This window comes from Pristis pectinata, chromosome 29 (genome assembly GCF_009764475.1).
Source record: "Pristis pectinata isolate sPriPec2 chromosome 29, sPriPec2.1.pri, whole genome shotgun sequence".
NCBI lineage: Eukaryota > Metazoa > Chordata > Chondrichthyes > Rhinopristiformes > Pristidae > Pristis > Pristis pectinata.
The window spans coordinates 18,592,190-18,608,627 of NC_067433.1; the positions used below are offsets into that span (position 1 = coordinate 18,592,190).

The 16,438-nt window shown below is 53.6% G+C and overlaps 1 protein-coding gene across 7 annotated transcripts in view; it reads left to right on the forward strand.

The window, feature by feature from the left end:
• Positions 1 to 16,438, forward strand: part of LOC127584418 (fibroblast growth factor receptor 1-like) — a 164,974-nt gene that overhangs the window by 126,270 nt on the left and 22,266 nt on the right. For 4 of the 7 annotated variants that reach the window (XM_052041214.1, XM_052041211.1, XM_052041212.1 and 1 more), the window contains 3 exons: positions 3,708 to 3,898; positions 6,511 to 6,661; positions 14,054 to 14,256. In XM_052041214.1, the coding sequence (XP_051897174.1) occupies positions 3,708 to 3,898; positions 6,511 to 6,661; positions 14,054 to 14,256 (545 nt within the window). Of the gene's footprint in view, positions 1 to 3,707; positions 3,899 to 6,510; positions 6,662 to 8,948; positions 9,094 to 14,053; positions 14,257 to 16,438 lie in introns of all 7 variants that reach the window. The other 3 variants (XM_052041215.1, XM_052041216.1, XM_052041217.1) reach the window with 3 other exon arrangements.

A 16,438-nucleotide genomic window follows, 5' to 3' on the forward strand; every position in this document is an offset into this window, starting at 1 on the left:
TTCAATTCCGGCCGCTGTCCGTAAGGAGTTTGTACGTTCTCCCCGTGTCTGCCTGGGTTTCCTCCGGGTGCTCCGGTTTCCTCCCACATTGCAAAGACGTACGGGTTAGGAAGTTGTGGGCATGCTATGTTGGCGCCAGAAGCGTGGCGACACTTGTGGGCTGCCCCCAGAACACTCTACGCAAAAGATGCATTTCACTGTGTGTTTTGATGTACATGTGACTAATAAAGATATCTTAATCTAGAATTTGGGTAAACAATAGTCTTAGTAATGGTGACCACAGACCTTGACCGGGTTATCGTAGAACCTGTCTGGTTGACGAATGCCCCACGGGGAGGGAACCTGTGGTCTTTACTCCACCTGGACCAAAGGTGACTGCAGCCCAACAAGTCGCTTAGTCCAAGGCCATTGAACACTGGCCGTGCTTATAGCGGCTTCAGAAAAACGATCAAAGACTCTGTGCCTGCCCTGTGACTGAAGCTGTGGACTTCCCGCCCACCCCTCGTTCACCCTCTGACACCAGCTGACCCGTGCCCACCCCTCGTTCAGGTATCCTGTCCCCTCACTCGCAGACCCAACCACACTGGTTCCCCCATTCCCCTCACTCACTCACAGACCCACACAAGCTCACCCATGACAAAGCCTCGAAGTTCCAGCATTTCCAGCCTTGTCTTCAATCCCATCACGATCCCGACTCCTCACCAGCTCGGCAAACCTCGTCCCACCCTGTATTCCACCCCTTCCCCATGAGCCTTTCACCCCCCCGACCTCTGAGCCCCTCCACCGTTGACTCTTCATCCCTGATTTGAACACTCCACATGTTGGGCCTGGTCTCCCGAGCTCTGGAACTCCCTCCCCAGCCTCTCCACCTCTCTCGCTGATTTAAGGTGTTCCTCACATGGTTCCTCTGTCAATGGGTCTTTGCTCGATAGCATTCAAGCAACAAACACACTGAGCTCCTAAACAAATGTAGAAGTGGGGAGTGATTTAATGGGAACCTGAGGGGCAACGTTTTCATCCAGAGAGTGGTGGGATGTGGAATGAGCTGCCAGAGGAAGTGGTTGAGGCAGGAACATTAACAACATTTAAAAAGATACAGTACTTCGAGAGGTTCATGGATAAGAAACGTTTAGAGAGATATGGGCCAAACGTGGGCAAATGAGGCTAGATGGGCATCTTGGTCGGCATGGACCAGTTGGGGCAAAGGGCTGTATGACTCTCTGACGAGGTTGTTGGTATCCCAGGGGGAAGGGCTAAGTCACTAGGGGTGGGCTCCTCTCCTTGCTGGAATCTCTGCCTTGTGTTTTTTTAATTCATTCCAGGAGTGTGGTCTTCACAGGCTGAGCCAGCATTTGATTGCCCATCCCTAGTTGCCTTGAGAAGGCGGTGGTGAGCTGCCTTCTTGAACCGCTGCAGTCCGTGGGGTGTGGATACACCCACAGTGCTGTTAGGGAGGAGTTCCAGGATTTTGACCCAGCAACAGTGAAGGAATAGCGATATAATTCCAAGTCAGGATGGTGTTTGGCTTGAAGGGCGACTTCCAACTGATGGTGTCCCCCATGCTTTTGCTGCCATTGTCCTTCTAGCTGTTCACCCTGTGCCAGTATGATCTGCATGCTTCAGTGTGCTGGGGTTTGTGTAAGGGTGCTACGTTCTATCCTTGCCTTGCTGGGGTCCCTGTCGGTCTGTTCTGGCTTTGGCAGGGAGGAGCACTGGGCTGGAACCTCTGGGTGAGGGTGGACAGTGCAGCACCCTTGGGAGAAGGAAGGAGTGGAGGCAGCCAGCGCTGTGAGAGCAAGTAACCAGCGACACCAATTCATGCTGTCAGCTGCTGAGCGAGAGCTAGCAAGGCTCAAGTCCCAGTGCTCCCACAGACGGGGGCAGCAGAGCTGGATTTGACGGTAGTAGCTCCACTTGGCTCCCTGCACCGCAAGCCGCCCCAGGGTAGCTGATCAGCTGCACTCTGGTTGTTTCAGGGCCCAGTGTACGTTTCTCCTGCATTCTGGCCCAAACCCTCAGTACCTCCCTGGAAACCACACCGTGTGCAGTCACATGATTGTGTGCATGAGTGCATGCAGGTGTGATATTCATACATGTGTCTATAAGTGTGCTTGTGTGTATGAGTCTCCATGTGTGTATGCACCTGTGAGTTTGCACGTATGCATGCATGTGTATCTGTGAACATGCAGGTGTGGGGTGGGTGCGCGCACACATGGGTAAGTGTATGCATGTGTGGGCCTGTGCATACACTTGTACATCTGCAAGAGGCTGTGATGAGCAGGCATGGACACGGCACAAGTGTGTATATTGGTGCGGCTGCGTTCTGAGGCACCAAGGCACAGCAGGAACACAAACGCTCCTCATCCAGGAGCTCACCCACCCACGTGGGGAGTAACAATGGATTAACGGCTCCTTCGGCCCAGATGCAGAGCAGCTTTCAACTTCCGAGATCCCGGAAGCTGGGCCTCACACTCCGAACACTCGGGGCCTCGGCAGGAACACAGATGAAATGTGGAGATGGTATTGGATGCACTTGACACTGTTTCAGCGAGAGAGGGAGAGTTCCCGAGATGGGGTATTCTGCACAGTGGTCCTGTGCCTTCTTTTTTGGGCAGGGAGCAATCGTTAACCCCTCTCTGTATTTTTGCCCCAAACCTTTTGGAGCAAAGGAGAAAGTCCTCAGTTACCTGCTCAGAAGTCTGGAGGCTGTGTTCAAACTCTCAGAGCTGCAGGAACAGGAAGCTGTTCAGGGCTAATAGGAAAGGGAAGAACAGGGGTTGAAGCACTTCAGAAAGTCCACAGTCTAATTGAAGGCGGATGTTGGGAACATTTTCATAGCTCAGCCCAGGAATAGCTCAGTGATACTGGCCGCTGGAGGCTCATATCGCAGCTTCTACCTGTGGGGGCAGCAGAATGTAGGAACTGCCTCCAAGACTCCCCGTTCACATCAAGTTACTACTTGCTGGCGTGAGCGTTCACCAGTTGCATTGTGAGGACACTTGGCGATGTGTATCTCCCACCGCCCGAGTATAACTCCCAGAGCTTTAGGCTGAAGAACCAAGTCCTGTGGAGGCAGTTGGGTTGGCTCGATCGGAGAGGCCACGTCGTTGTCCGGCACGTGTCCTCCGGTCTGTTCCTGTGTGTTGGTTCCATCTGTGAGCCAGTTCTGTCTGTCAGTCTGTCTCTCCTGTAGCTCAGGTTTGCTTCATTCCTCCTTGTATCTGTCTCTCTGCATCTCCTGCTGTCCCCCACTTCTCCCCGCCCTCTTCCTCCCCCTCCCTCCATCTGCCTTGCTCCTCCTCCTCTTCTATCTCCTTTCACCTCCCTTATCCCTCTTCTCCCCTCCCTCCAACCCTTCTCCCTCTCCTCCACTGCTGCACTTCTCTCCTCCTCCCCCCTTCATCCTCTCTCCCCCTCTTCCCCTCCCTCTCTCCACCCTCCCCATCCTTCCTCTCCCCTTCCCTTCCCCCACCCCTTTACCCCTCCCCCTTCACCCCCTGATCCCCTTCCCCCTCAGCTGCCGGTGAGCAGCGAACCTTGTCCTGATGGCAGGTGCAGTGTGGACGGTGCTCGCTGCCGGTGAGGGGGTGTCGCGCTAACGTTGGTCCGTGTGGCCCAGTGGGCGCCACCTTGTCCGGCGTCGGAGCAGGTTATCGAGCCGCCCTGTCCCTCAGCCCATGTCCTCTCCCTCTCTCTCTCCCCCTCAGAGCGCTCGCCTCACCGGCCGATCCTGCAGGCCGGCCTCCCCGCCAACAAGACGGTGACGGTGGGCAGTGACGTGGAATTCGTCTGCAAAGTCTACAGCGACCCCCAGCCCCACATCCAGTGGCTGAAGCACGTGAAGGTGAACGGCAGCAAGATGGGCCCCGACGGCTCCCCCTATGTCCAGGTGCTCAAGGTACGTCCTTGGCTGCCATCCTTGGTGTGGGCGCGGTGGGGCTACAGGAGGACATGGTTAACACAGATGGGTGCCCACTGTCCGGCACGGAAGTGATGGGTTGAATGGCCTGTCTCCATCCTATGTGACTCTAGTGGACAGGCTGCCCAGGGGTTTTTCATCTGCTCCTCCAAACCCTGTTGTCTGGAAAGCTGCAGGAGGACCATTGCGGTGCTGCCTTCTCCAATCTACCAGCCTTGGCGTTATCCCTGTAATGCAGGGGGGAGTTAAAGCGCCCCTTCTCTCCCCTCAGTGTCAAGGGAGTGTTGGAAACAACTCATGCAGGCCCTGGTTTCATTCCCCTTTGGGGTGTTGGTACCTTCAAGGGACCATCTTTGCCCCTTCCTGCTGAGAGCCCAGGATAGTATTCAAAGAGTGGCGAGCATTGGGTGAGACTTTCTTGGACCACCCGGCATCAGCTGGGACCCTCCCCCTCGACTCACCACAGCACTGGACATCCCTTCATCCCCGATATCACGCCCTCTCTTCCCCCTGTCCCGGAAGCACCAGCGATTCCTTGGAGACGCAAGCCAAGGGTCTCTGCGCCGACGTTATCCAACAAGAGACCGGCAGTGCGAGATGATGGTGCTGGAGTTAACACCCGGTGGGTGGCTACAAGCTCCTCGCCAAGTAGACAGCCAAAAGCAAAATGCTGCAGGTGCTGGAAATCCAAAATAAAATCCAAGACCACTGGAAGTGTTCAGCAGGTCAGGCAGCATCTGTGGAGAGAGAACATTGCACGTCAATGATCTTTCATCAGAATGGTCGTTGGCCTGAAGGTTAACTCCACTTCTGTCTGACCGACGGTCCTGTTCCCCTGCTGTGCTGTTCTTTGTTCTTTGTTGACCCACTGAGTACTTGCAGCATTCACTGTTCCCATTTTGTTAAAGCTACACAGAAGGCTATCAGGTCTTTCAACCTCAAGAGCCTCTGTTTTGATTGCGCCCAACAGTCAGGATCATTCAGCCAAATCCTTCGGGTGTCAGTGAGATTGCTCACCCGTCAGTTCACCTCAAGTGGTCGGTCTTCCCGGGGACACAGTGGGGGAGAGAGAGAGAGACAGCCGAGTCCTCGCAGCCTGGGATGTCCCTGTGACGGTCAGCGAGCTGGGCAGGACTGTGGCCGCTGGGTCACACGGCATCAGCAAGGAGACGAGCTGGTGCAAGTTCTGATTGCCTGCAGCCTGGTGCTGGGGCTGTGTGAATGCCATCTCCCCAAAGCGTGGGCTCTGCCACACCGAGATGTGACCACAGAGAAACGTACAGCGCCGAGGGAGGGCATTTGGCCCATCCTGTCTGTGCTGGCTGTGAAGGAACTCCCCTTGCCTAACCCACCCATCCAGTACTGGGTCCGTGGCCCTGCAGGTCAGAGTTCTTTAAGTACACACCCAAACCCGTGGGAAGGTTGATGCCCCCACAAGCCCCCCCACCCTCCCTTCAGGCACTGAGTCCTGGAGCCCCACCACTCTCTGGGTGAAGAAATATGTCCTCGTCTCCCCTCTAATCCTTCCACTAGTTACTTGGACCACCCCCTACTAATGTTGGAAGTGTTGATCCTTTATTCATCAGTTGATCTCACTAGACGGGGACAGTCAGTTTCACCGTCAGGGTTTGCGTCAGTCAGTCTGGACTCCGTGCTGACGTTGGCCTACGTCTCAGGCACAGTGGGGGATTTGTCCACACAGACACAAGCTCCCCCCATGTTGTTTGACTGGTTGACCCCAAATCTGGTAACCTAACAACAACCTTTTATTAAAAGATCTCAGAATATCTAATAGCAGGCACGATAGCCAGCTGATTAGGTTACTGCACCAGCCACTGGAGCTCTGGACCAGCAAATTCAAATCCCATCACTGGAGACAGATAACCTAAATCCAGATAACTAAATAAGTCCGTAATTAAAATCCAGTGGCCTCCATGAAGATACTAGGTTATCTGTTTCACTGATCTCCTTTAGGAAAGGAAACCTGCCATCCTTACACAGCCTGGGCTGTGTGTGGCCCAAGGTATTCTGCAAATGCTGGAAACACTTGGCTGGTCAGGCAGTGGAGGGAGAAATAGTGTCTGCGTTACAATGAGATGGTTGGCTCTTGAATGCTGCTCAACTGAGAGATGAGCAGGAAGTCCTGACTCTGCCTGGTCAGTGCTACATAAGGGCATCCTTGATGAAGACATATTTCTCCCCATCCCTGATGCCCTGAAGTGGTGATGGAGTTGGGCAGATACCTCGAGCGATGACCACTCAAGCACTGGGTGGCTTGCTGGGTCACCTCAGTGGGCAATTTAAGTGCCAACCATGTAGGGTGGGAGTGCCATCACAAAGGGAAGACTCTCTCCCAGGAGCAGGTTTGACATCATTTGTCCCAGTCCAACATTGACTAATTCACCCCACACCTCACCCCTACAAAGAGTCCCTCCTTCCTCCCCACTCACCACCCTCCGCCCCACCAAACAGGCAAAGAGAGCTTCCACCACCCTCTGGTGACCAGTCAGCGGAGGGCAGCCCAGGGATGTGTTTCATTGAAGTGTCTTGTTCGCAGGTCCAATCAACGTTCTCTCATTGATTTGTTCTAGCATTCGGGGATTAATAGTTCGGATGCGGAACTACTGACGCTGTTCAATGTGACTGAAGCTGACAGCGGAGAGTATATTTGTAAAGTTTCCAATTATATTGGTGAGGCCAATCAGTCAGCGTGGCTCACAGTAACCAGCCCAAACTTGGAAGGTAAACCCCTAAGCCAGAAAACAGCTCACAGAAAGGGGCTAGGAAGGGTTAACTGGTCTTGGAAGAGTGGGTGAACTGTTCCATTCTGTAATGGTGGTATAAGCCTTTGTTCTTTCCCCTTTTTCTGCTGTTTATGTGCCAACCCAATGATGATCATGGAAAAATGACCACAATTCCAAAGGACGGTCGGTATCCCGCTGACTTCTGCTTTCGCTCTCTGTCTTGCCTTTCTCTCCTCCCTCTGGGTCCCAGTGGTTCCTGGATCCGCTCCGTAAGAAGCTAAAGCCTTTTGAACCAGGGGAGCCACAGTTGGGGGGGGTGGGGGGGTGCGTTTGCGGCCAGGACAGGACTGATTGCGCCTGCCATCTGCTGGGGTAGAGCAAGTGGAGGTCGAGGGCAAACCTAGCCAATGGATGGAGCCCGTGCCTCTCTCTCCATAAGGTTGGAAGCCACTGCAGGTGACAGAGGCCCAGCTCCTACCCGCTGTGTTCAACCAAAGTATTCCAACCAAATATAAAGCCTTTAGGATGATAGCTATACCAAACCCAGGAGTGCAGGGGCACAGCCTCACATTTCCAGCCATCCTGACCTCTGGCGCTTACACGTTCTCCCTGTGACCACGTGGGTTTCCCCCGGGTGCTCCGGTTTCCTCCGACATCTCAAGGACAATGCAGGTTGGTAGTTTAATGGGCAACTGTAAATTTCCCGAGTGTGTACGTGAGGGGTAGAATCTGGGGCGAGTGTGGGGAGAATAAAATGGGAGCGTGTAAATGGGTCGGCATGGACTCGGTGGGCCGAAGGGCCTGTTTCCGTGCTGTTTGACGCTGTGACTGTAATGGATGGCTTGTCACGCAGACATCACCTCCATAATGTCTAAGACAGTCACCATTACATGGCTGTAACATCACACTAGAACTTTCTACTCTTTCTATTGGCCCAGTGTGCCCCAGTCAGTGTGCTGCTTGTGTTTTTGATCAACTGGTCAAGCTGCCAGGGCAGCTGAATTGGCCAAACACCCAACATTAATTACAGCATTACTTAACCTGGGGTGCCACAAGGACACAGAAAGTAGAGCCACTGCCTGGCACTGGCAGCTTGGACCACACAGAGAGCCCCACACACCCTTAAAGCCCAGCGTCAAATACAGAACAGATGATGAGAGAGGAGATGCAGAAGGATCGGTGGGCTTGACGTCGGGAGGCTGATTCCTTGGGCTGCAGAGCTGAGAAGGATTCAAGAGCTGGTGGCCCGAGACCTCTGCATGTTCTTCACTCAGCGGGGTGGAATTCCCTCCTCTAGAGGGATGTGGAAGCTCAGTCCTCAAGGATCAGCAATGAGATTGTTGGACATTGTGTGCCTTGAGGGGAAATGAGGATTAGAAGGGAGAAGGACCTTGAGGTAGAAGATTAGCCATGATCTTATTGGTTAGCGGAACAGGCTGTATGTCCTACTCTGGTGCTTATTCCTCATCCTCTAAGTTAAGAGGGCTCTCGGAATTCCAAATTCTTCTCCCCACCCCTCCCTACCCTCTCCCCCACCCCCCACCCACCCACCCACAAACTGGCACCTCCCAAAACCAAATAAAGTGCAAGGGACTTTGGAGGTTAACTGCGCCTCCATGATTGGTGTGGTGGGGGTGGGGGAATTGCTGGACCCAGAGACCCACGATGTATTTTCCCTCCTGGGCCTGCTTCACTGTGGGGCTGGGTCAACACTGGGTGTAGAGAGGTCACAATACTGGCCAGCCCATGTGGCACTATTTCCGAGGGAGCACTCCCAAGGAAGGAACGAGGTTGCATCCCAAAATTCCCAAAGTGTCAGGAGCTAATCCTGGGCAGATTTCATCCACCCCATTTATCAGCGAGCTGCTCAACCCCAGTGTTTTCCTCCCCTTTTCCTTCTATGCTCTGTGTGCTATAAGCCCCCACAACCTGTAGTTTCCTCTCTCCGATCCTTGCTGCCTTTCCTTCTCACTCGCTGACTCGTTCTGTGCATTGTGGGTCCATTTTCTCCATGAGGCCCATCGCTCGCATGTGGAGATGGGTGTGGTCAAACAAAATGGTGGCGGGTTTAACACGTAACTGAAGACCTTTTTTGCTTCCTAGGCCAGGTGTGGACTCCTGCAGTCCTGGAAGGTCACCTGTGAACCAGGTGTCGCTTTAACATGAAGTCCATGGACCTCACTAGGTGTGGGCCAGTGAGACTAATAAAATGGTTTCTCCAGCTGCGTCTCTCCACAGTTCTCATCTCGTCTGCTTGTCCTGTTTGCTTCCATTCTCTCTTCTAGACGGCTGGTGTTAATACAACGGATAAAGAAATGGAGGCTCTCTATTTACGGAATGTTACTTTTGAGGATGCAGGGCAGTATACGTGCTTGGCGGGTAATTCTATTGGGATTTCCCATCACTCTGCATGGTTGACAGTTCTTCAAGGTACATACTGCTCTTTTCTCTACGATTAACACTTCGAGCAAAAGCCCGTGTTATCCACTGCTTCTAAAGCGGGAGCGGATCAATGAGGAAAAATTACAACCTTTCCCAAAAATTAATCATTTTACCATCCGGTCTGTGACCTCCGTTCCCTGGTAGAATGCCAGCACAATGTGTCTGTTCCTTTACAAACTGCCTGCTCCCACAATTGGCCCAGTGTGTGTTGCTATTTACCCTGCAGGACACCAGTCCCCTGTGCATTACCTTGGTTTATATCTGGAGATTTAAAGGACTGGTGACGTTTCCAGGTCGTCATTTGGGTTCACTTCAGTCCGTGGCCATTTCCTAAGTGAGCTACGCTCCAGTGAAAGCTGCATGTGTTAATAGCAGATTTGCCCAAGGATTATACTACAAATGTATAGGCAGAGCAGAGATCCCCAGACACACAGTGTTTGCTTTGCTCACAATTCTCCCTTTAATTTGTGGTGGTCACCATTACTTACCGAATGTGAAGTGGGGGACAGGGTGCAGTGGATATGTTTGACCAGCTCACGCTACCATTGGTCAAGCCGAAGCTGCTGTGTGCAGCCAGACAGGTTGACACACCTTTCATAGTTAATCTCAAACAACCCTGTTCTTGTGGTCTTGCAGCTCAACAACTCCTTACACGAGCAGGTGGCTCGAGCTGTTTACCCATAGAGAGAGAGAGTAACCCTTTATTCACCAGAGCTCTCTTCCCATTGTCTTCTACACCATCAACTAAAGCCCAAGGTCCAGGGATCTGTTGGATGGTCTAAGCATCCATTGGATGTTTGATGCTCATAGATCGGAGAAATTCCATCCATGTCTTTACGTATTGGTCAATAAATGTGGAGTGAATTTATCTGCAAAACGTTAATTAAGCCTTGCCTTAGAATCAAAAGGGGAAGTCCATTCAGCCCGTTGGACCTTTGCCTTCTTGGAGATACAAGAGACTGGAGATGCTGGGATCCGGAGCAGAAAAACAGACTGCTCGAAGAACTCAGCGGGTCAAGCAGCATCTGTGGAGGGAAAATGGAAGAAGAGTCTCAGACTGAAATATCGACTGTCCATTTCCCTCCACAGATGTCGCCTGACCTGCAGAGTTCCTCCAGCAGTTTGGTTTTTTGCTTCTGGCTTCTTGTTGAAGTCGTGTCACAGGCAGCCGTAAGGTTCATTTCTTTGCCCCATAACTGCTGGAGACCACAGTGAAGGTTCAAGTTCTACCAGCAACGTGTTGGACTGAACTAGCATTGAAAGTTAGGCCGGGCTTTACGTGGCTCAGACCTAGGAGTTAGTAAATGGAGACTGAGGAAATGAAGCTGGCCATGAGTTCATAACTCGCTAGGACTTGCTAGGCTTGGCTCAACTTAAGTTGTGGGAGTTTGGGCATCGGAGCTGGGAAAGTATAAAATGCCCAAGCAGTTGAAAATTTTCAGTAGTGTCACAGAAGTCTTGACTTCTCGTGGTAGACTCCTGCTTTGACAGAGAGAACTTCCACAAGCCCCATCAACTTCACTCAGAAGTCTTAGCTCTTTGTTGTCAGCCTACTCCTGAGATATAAACCTATGGAAGCTTTCACAGGGACCAATCTGACTACATTTACTGCCTTCACACCTCATGAATGTGAGCAGCTCCTCGCTTCAAGAAGCAGTGTGTGAACTTCAAGGCTGGCTAACTCAGTACTCACCAGAGCCGGCGTGGGTAACTTGGCCCGTGGGGAAAGTGGCTCAATGTCCACAGCCGCTTGACTCTTGGACCAAGGTATCAAAACCGTGTCAGTTAGCTTGCCTTGAAGTGTGTGTGGTTTTTGTTGGAAAAAAAAAGAAACAAATGCATTTTCTTTAGTTTGTTGTGGTTTTATTTTGCATGATCTCTGTGCAAACTGACTTGCTTCCTGCAAAGCATACCCAATTCCTGGGCATGCCTGATTGATACCACTTCACTCCTCTGTGGAAGTGACTATCAATGGCACGTTGGCAAGGGCTGATAATTGGCAGCAGGGGGGAAGCTGCCATGCAGGACCCAGCATGGGTTAATCTTCCCCGATTATCAGCAGCGTCTGTTACACTTGCCGAACGTGAACCTCTCTGAGGGGGAGGGGGGCTTTAACCTACAGGGTTCGCTTCAGTTCATATGTTCCAGGTTTGTCCGTTGTAACCTGTGGCGAGGCTTGAGGGGAGGGTGGGGGCGGGGCATTTGAGGGCGGGCGCTTGCATTGTGCACCGTGTTGTATTTTGAATATTCAGTGTGCTTCTTTATTGAGGGCAACATTAAAAATGTAGAACAGGAGTCTCTCACTGCAAAGGTCGATTAACGGGGTTGGACTCCTGCCTTCAGGTACAGTCTCCTGTTTGTTCTCGCAGCTGAATTAATATTATTTATTTAAGAAGTAAAAATGCAGCCCTTGCACCCTGGACCCCTTGAAGAGAACGCGGCTGCTGGGTAGAGTCCATTAAGTGGAGAGGCGATGCGTGCAAGGCGTTGCTCGAGGTTTTGATGCTCCTGGGAGACAGTGCATTCTTCTCTCACCATTAATGTCACCCCCTCCTCTCCCCCACACCTACCCCCATGTCCTCTGTTTCCCAGCTCTTGGCTGGAGCCCAGATGTGTTTTGCCAGCTGCAGGATCTGCTGTCAGTCAAAGCCACCGGCAGCAGTAACTTAGGGCTCGGTTCCGCCCCCCGAGGCGGAGGGGCAGAGTGGTGACCAGGCTCCTGGGATAGTGCTGTTGAAAGGACAGCACTGTTAATCCCCAGCAACGTTGGAAGGTGTCACTGCAGAGGACCAGAACCAGACCCCCTGGAGACTGACCACTGGTCCCTGATGTTAAACGCACTGTACTGTAGCATTGTCCTTTGGTCCATTGATTTCAACAGAAGGAACTGTGGTGGCAAAGGGGAACTCACCGATGCAACTATACGGTGTGTTTACTGCCAACTGCTGAGAGCAGGGACAGGGTGGGGCGGGGGGGCGGTAGAACTGGGGGAGTTGGAGCAAGGACACAGGCAGGGAAAAGAGAAGGCTGTTAGAGGAGAAAACAGGAGGGGGTAAACAGCCAAAGGGGTGGTGGTATTGGTTTATTATTGTCACTTGTACCAAGGTACAGTGAAAAACTTGTCTTGCATATCGTTTGTATAGATCAATTCATTACACAGTGCAGTTACATTGAGTTAGTACAGAGTGCATTGAGGTAGTACAGGTAAAAACAATAACAGTACAGATTAGAGTGTCACAGCTACAGAGGAAGTGCAGTGCAGGTAGACAATAAGGTGCAAGGCAGAACAAAATGGTGAACTAAAGATAGTGGTGGAAATACTCAGCAGGTCCAGCAGCGTCTGTGGAGAGACAACCAAAGTTAATGTTTCAGGTTGACGACTTCATCAGTACGAGGAGAAGTTAGAAATCAAGCATGTTGTAAGTTGGAAAGAGAAGGGAGGTGGTGGAGAGGGACAAAGAGAGTGAGGGAGCGGATGGCACTTGAAGTGGGTGCTCAAGGCTGCTTCGTCCCAGCCTTGAGGAGGCGATAAAATGAGGGCGAGGGAAGGCAGGAACTGTGAGGTGTGGAACACCGGCTGCTGGAACCTGAACTGAAGGAGACTGCTGGAAAAAGTCAGTGGGTCGGGCAGCATCTGTGGAGAGAGGAGCCGAGACAGCATTGCAGGGAATGGGGCAACACCTGGGGCCAGAGAGGCTGTACCTCGGTATAGGCAGGGGTGGGGAATTTCCTTGCTCCAACCTTCCTCAGAATGTAACAAACCCCAGCTGCTCACTTAACCTGTCCGGCAGAGTGGAGACGTGCCTGAGGCATGCTCCTCGGGAAGGCAAAGGAACAACGCCTCTGTACAGGTGTGCTTTGCGGGGTTGGACAGTCGCTGGAGGTTTCGTCATGAGCTTTAGTCCCTCCCCTAGGTGCCTGCCACTGGCCAGTGGACATGTCCTTCCTCACCCTCAGGCCAGCTCACTGTTGGCACCTTACAGCCCGGGAACCCCACCACGGATCCCTCCCATTCTTCCTCGCTCCGGCCTGTACGTGACCCCCTGCTGCCCAACAACGTGGCCCAGCAAGCCTCTCAGTTCTGGGGCCATCAAGGGCAGACTGTAGATGCTGGCGCCCATATTCCCCAGTCGACTAAAGGAAGGGTTGGTGCAGGGAGCCTGGGTTAGATCAGGGAGCAATCGGCCTTCGTCTCCCTGTTCTTCCTTCCTTCAGGAATGTGCTGGCTTCAGGCAGATGGACATGGTAGTGCTTCACATTCCCACCGAGGCACAAGGGAAGACCATAAGAAACCCAGTTCCTTGGGCCTGTGCTGTTCTTCATTACCACCACAGCTCTACCTTGCTGCACCAATTCCCTTGATTCCCTTAACGTCCACAAGAGCAGAAAGACCAAAGCTGGTTACTGCCCACTGCCAACCAGAGCTTTCAATTACTGACCTTCATTTAATCGTGGGAAGTGGGGCCAGCATTAATTACCCATCCTTAATTGCCCCTGAAGTGAGAGCCTTGAGCCAGTGGACAGTTCCCGTTACGTGCTTTCGGTAGGTGAAAGCCGGGCAGAGGGGCCGGGAATAATGTGAGTGGAAAGACAGCGGGCAGTTGAGGATCCGCTGGAGTCGGGTCAAGGCCCCTCCTGAGCATCGCCCACCCCACTCAGACAGTCCGTCAACGAGCCCCATCAGTGGATGAAACGGCACACGATGTCTTGCATGTGTAAGGGGCCAGGGAGGGGGTGGGGGGGAGAGGTGAACAGCATTAGTGGGCTGATTGTCCATTGCAGCAAGCTCCCCTTCAGTCCCGCAAGCTTGCATTTGGCGCATGCTGGTCTGCCATGTGACCGTTGCTCTTCTGCATTAAAACCTTGCGGTCGCGGTTGTGTTCTCTCTGTGCGTGTGTCTCTCTGTGTCTCTCTTCGCTAAATGGACTCTTCTTCCACCTGCTCGCAGTAATGGAGGACAAGCCATCCACCTTGTCGTCACCGGTTTACCTGGAGATCATCATCTACTGCACGGGGGCCTTCCTAACGTCCTGCATGGTGGTGACGGCCATTGTCATCCGCATGAAGAGCACAGCCAAGAAGCCTGACTTCAACAGCCAGCTGGCCGTGCACAAACTGGCCAAGAGCATCCCCCTGCGCAGACAGGTAACAGAAAGTAAATAAAGAGTCCCAGAAAACTTTAAGCCCCCCCCACCGCTTTCCCAGCCCACCCAGCTTGGGGCCTAGTGCTTTCTGGCTGACCTGCTGCGGCCTGGTGGGATGAGGGTCCCGCCGGTTCGGCATCTGCCTTGGTTCCAGTGGGTGGCACGCCCGGCTTGTCCTCACCCCGTCCCCTTTCCGAACGGAGATGGGGAGCTAAGCAAGTGCCCGGGGCCCACCCCCACAGCTAGGGTCGCCCAAGGAGCTGGGCTGGCCGTTCCCAGCACTGAGCAGGCCCCTCAGGACCCAGGGGCTGCCCCGGACCCACTCTGTGGCCCGCTGTGCAGTCTACTGGCTCTACTGATTGGCTGCAGCACCGCTGGGCTGGAGGAGGGTCCGGGGTGGGGTAACGTTCAGGGTTCCCTCCTCCTCCTCCGCCGGCCAGTGAGTCCTGCTGCTGATGGCAGTGGGATGGACTCGGCCATAGTGCCTTCCATAGTCAAATAGCTTACCAAGCCTTGCTGCTTGTTAGTCAGAGTTATACAGCAGGGAAACAGGCCCTTCAGCCCAACTCATCCATGCCGACCAAGATGTCTGCTAGAGCAAGTCCCATTTCTCTGCATTTGGCCCATAGCATTACAAGAGGACAATGAGAGACAGGACTGGGGAGGGGCTTGGGTTGGGGGAGCGATACGGGGTGTGTGTAGTGGTCAGCAGTGGGTCCCCAGGCAGTGGCTCCCCCGAGGGGTACTCCCCACAGAGCAGCTGCTCCAGGGTTAAGGTGTCCAGTCAGCACCCTCTGTTACTGGTGAATGCAGCACACCATGGAGAGGTTGCATGGAGCAACAGTGTCTCCAGGAAACCACCGTCCCTATTGATCCCGATCAGGACTAACCTGCTCAATCCCACCATATGCCCTCATTCCACCCTCGGGTGAGGGAGCGGGTCCTCAGTGCTTGGTTGCCCCATTCTGGTGCAGAGCTGACCCAGGGCTGTACGGCACCACACTGGACTGAGCCCAAACCGTGAGGGACTGCTCTCCCACCAACAGTGACACACAGGTCCCACTTGAGATGTCAAATTTGATCTACAGTGAAGAACCAGGCCATTCAGCCCAACTAGCCCATGCTGGTCTTTATGAGCCTCCTCCATCCCCTGTCCATCTGCCCCTGTTCACAAACAGCTTTCCCTCAGGTGACATCCAGTTGGAGACAGGCTCCTTGGTCACACTGCGCTGTCTAACAAGCCCGTGAGATTGTCTTGTGTTAATGCTATGGTCTATGGTTGGGACCATAGCAATCAGCTCTGTTTCCAATCAGCTCTCTGTTTCCCTCAAATTCTCTTGCAGTCAAGAAGCAAGGAGGATCCCGTGGTGGCGTCCTTCAGCCGAGCTCGGCCCGAGGCTTCTCCCCCCTCGGCCCTGCTGCTCCTCACTTAGCGGGAGGAGTTCCACGGGTTTCTCAGAGCCTCGCCTCAGTGTAAAGGCAGTGGTCAGGGCTCGGGGCCACTCTGCTCTGGCCCAGGTCCCCTCACTGCCTCTTCACCGTCTCCACTGAGCATCCACTGCGAGACTGCACGAGGAGGTGAGTGGACCTCTCCCCATCTCAGTCCCAAATGGCTGCTCCCTCGGTCTGTGACCATCCCCACTTCCATCATTGTCCACCATCCCTGTCAAAGTCTTCGCACATCTCCCAGCTGCTGATGCCCTATGGCTCGGCATGACCACCACGTGGTCTCCATGGAGACTGGATGCCACTTTTCCAGCAGGGGGTCGCTGTGGGGGTCAGGGGGGGCATAACTAGGGAGGGAGAGATCATCCAGGAGTTCACACCAGCCTGGAGGATAGCACGGGGACTGTTCCTTGCTCTGTCTGCGTCCAGCAGATCCATCAGCCAGTCCAGGGGCACTCAGTGAGCAGTGGAGCTGAGGTCCGGTCAAGGTATGGTCGCTGGCTCGCTGTAGTTGCCGACAGGAGCACATGCGGTGTTCCCTTCTCACCACTCCCATCGCGCCACTTCAGAACCTCACCTTTCCTCCCGTTGCAGCCAGCCAGGGGAGTGGGGTTGCCCACTGTTCCCGTGGCACTGCGCCCTTCCCGGTTCAACGTTCCCACTGGGTGACGTGCGGCGGTGTGAACACTGACCACTGCAACGCAGCATCTGGAATCGGAGCACTGGGGAAGCGATCCAGATTG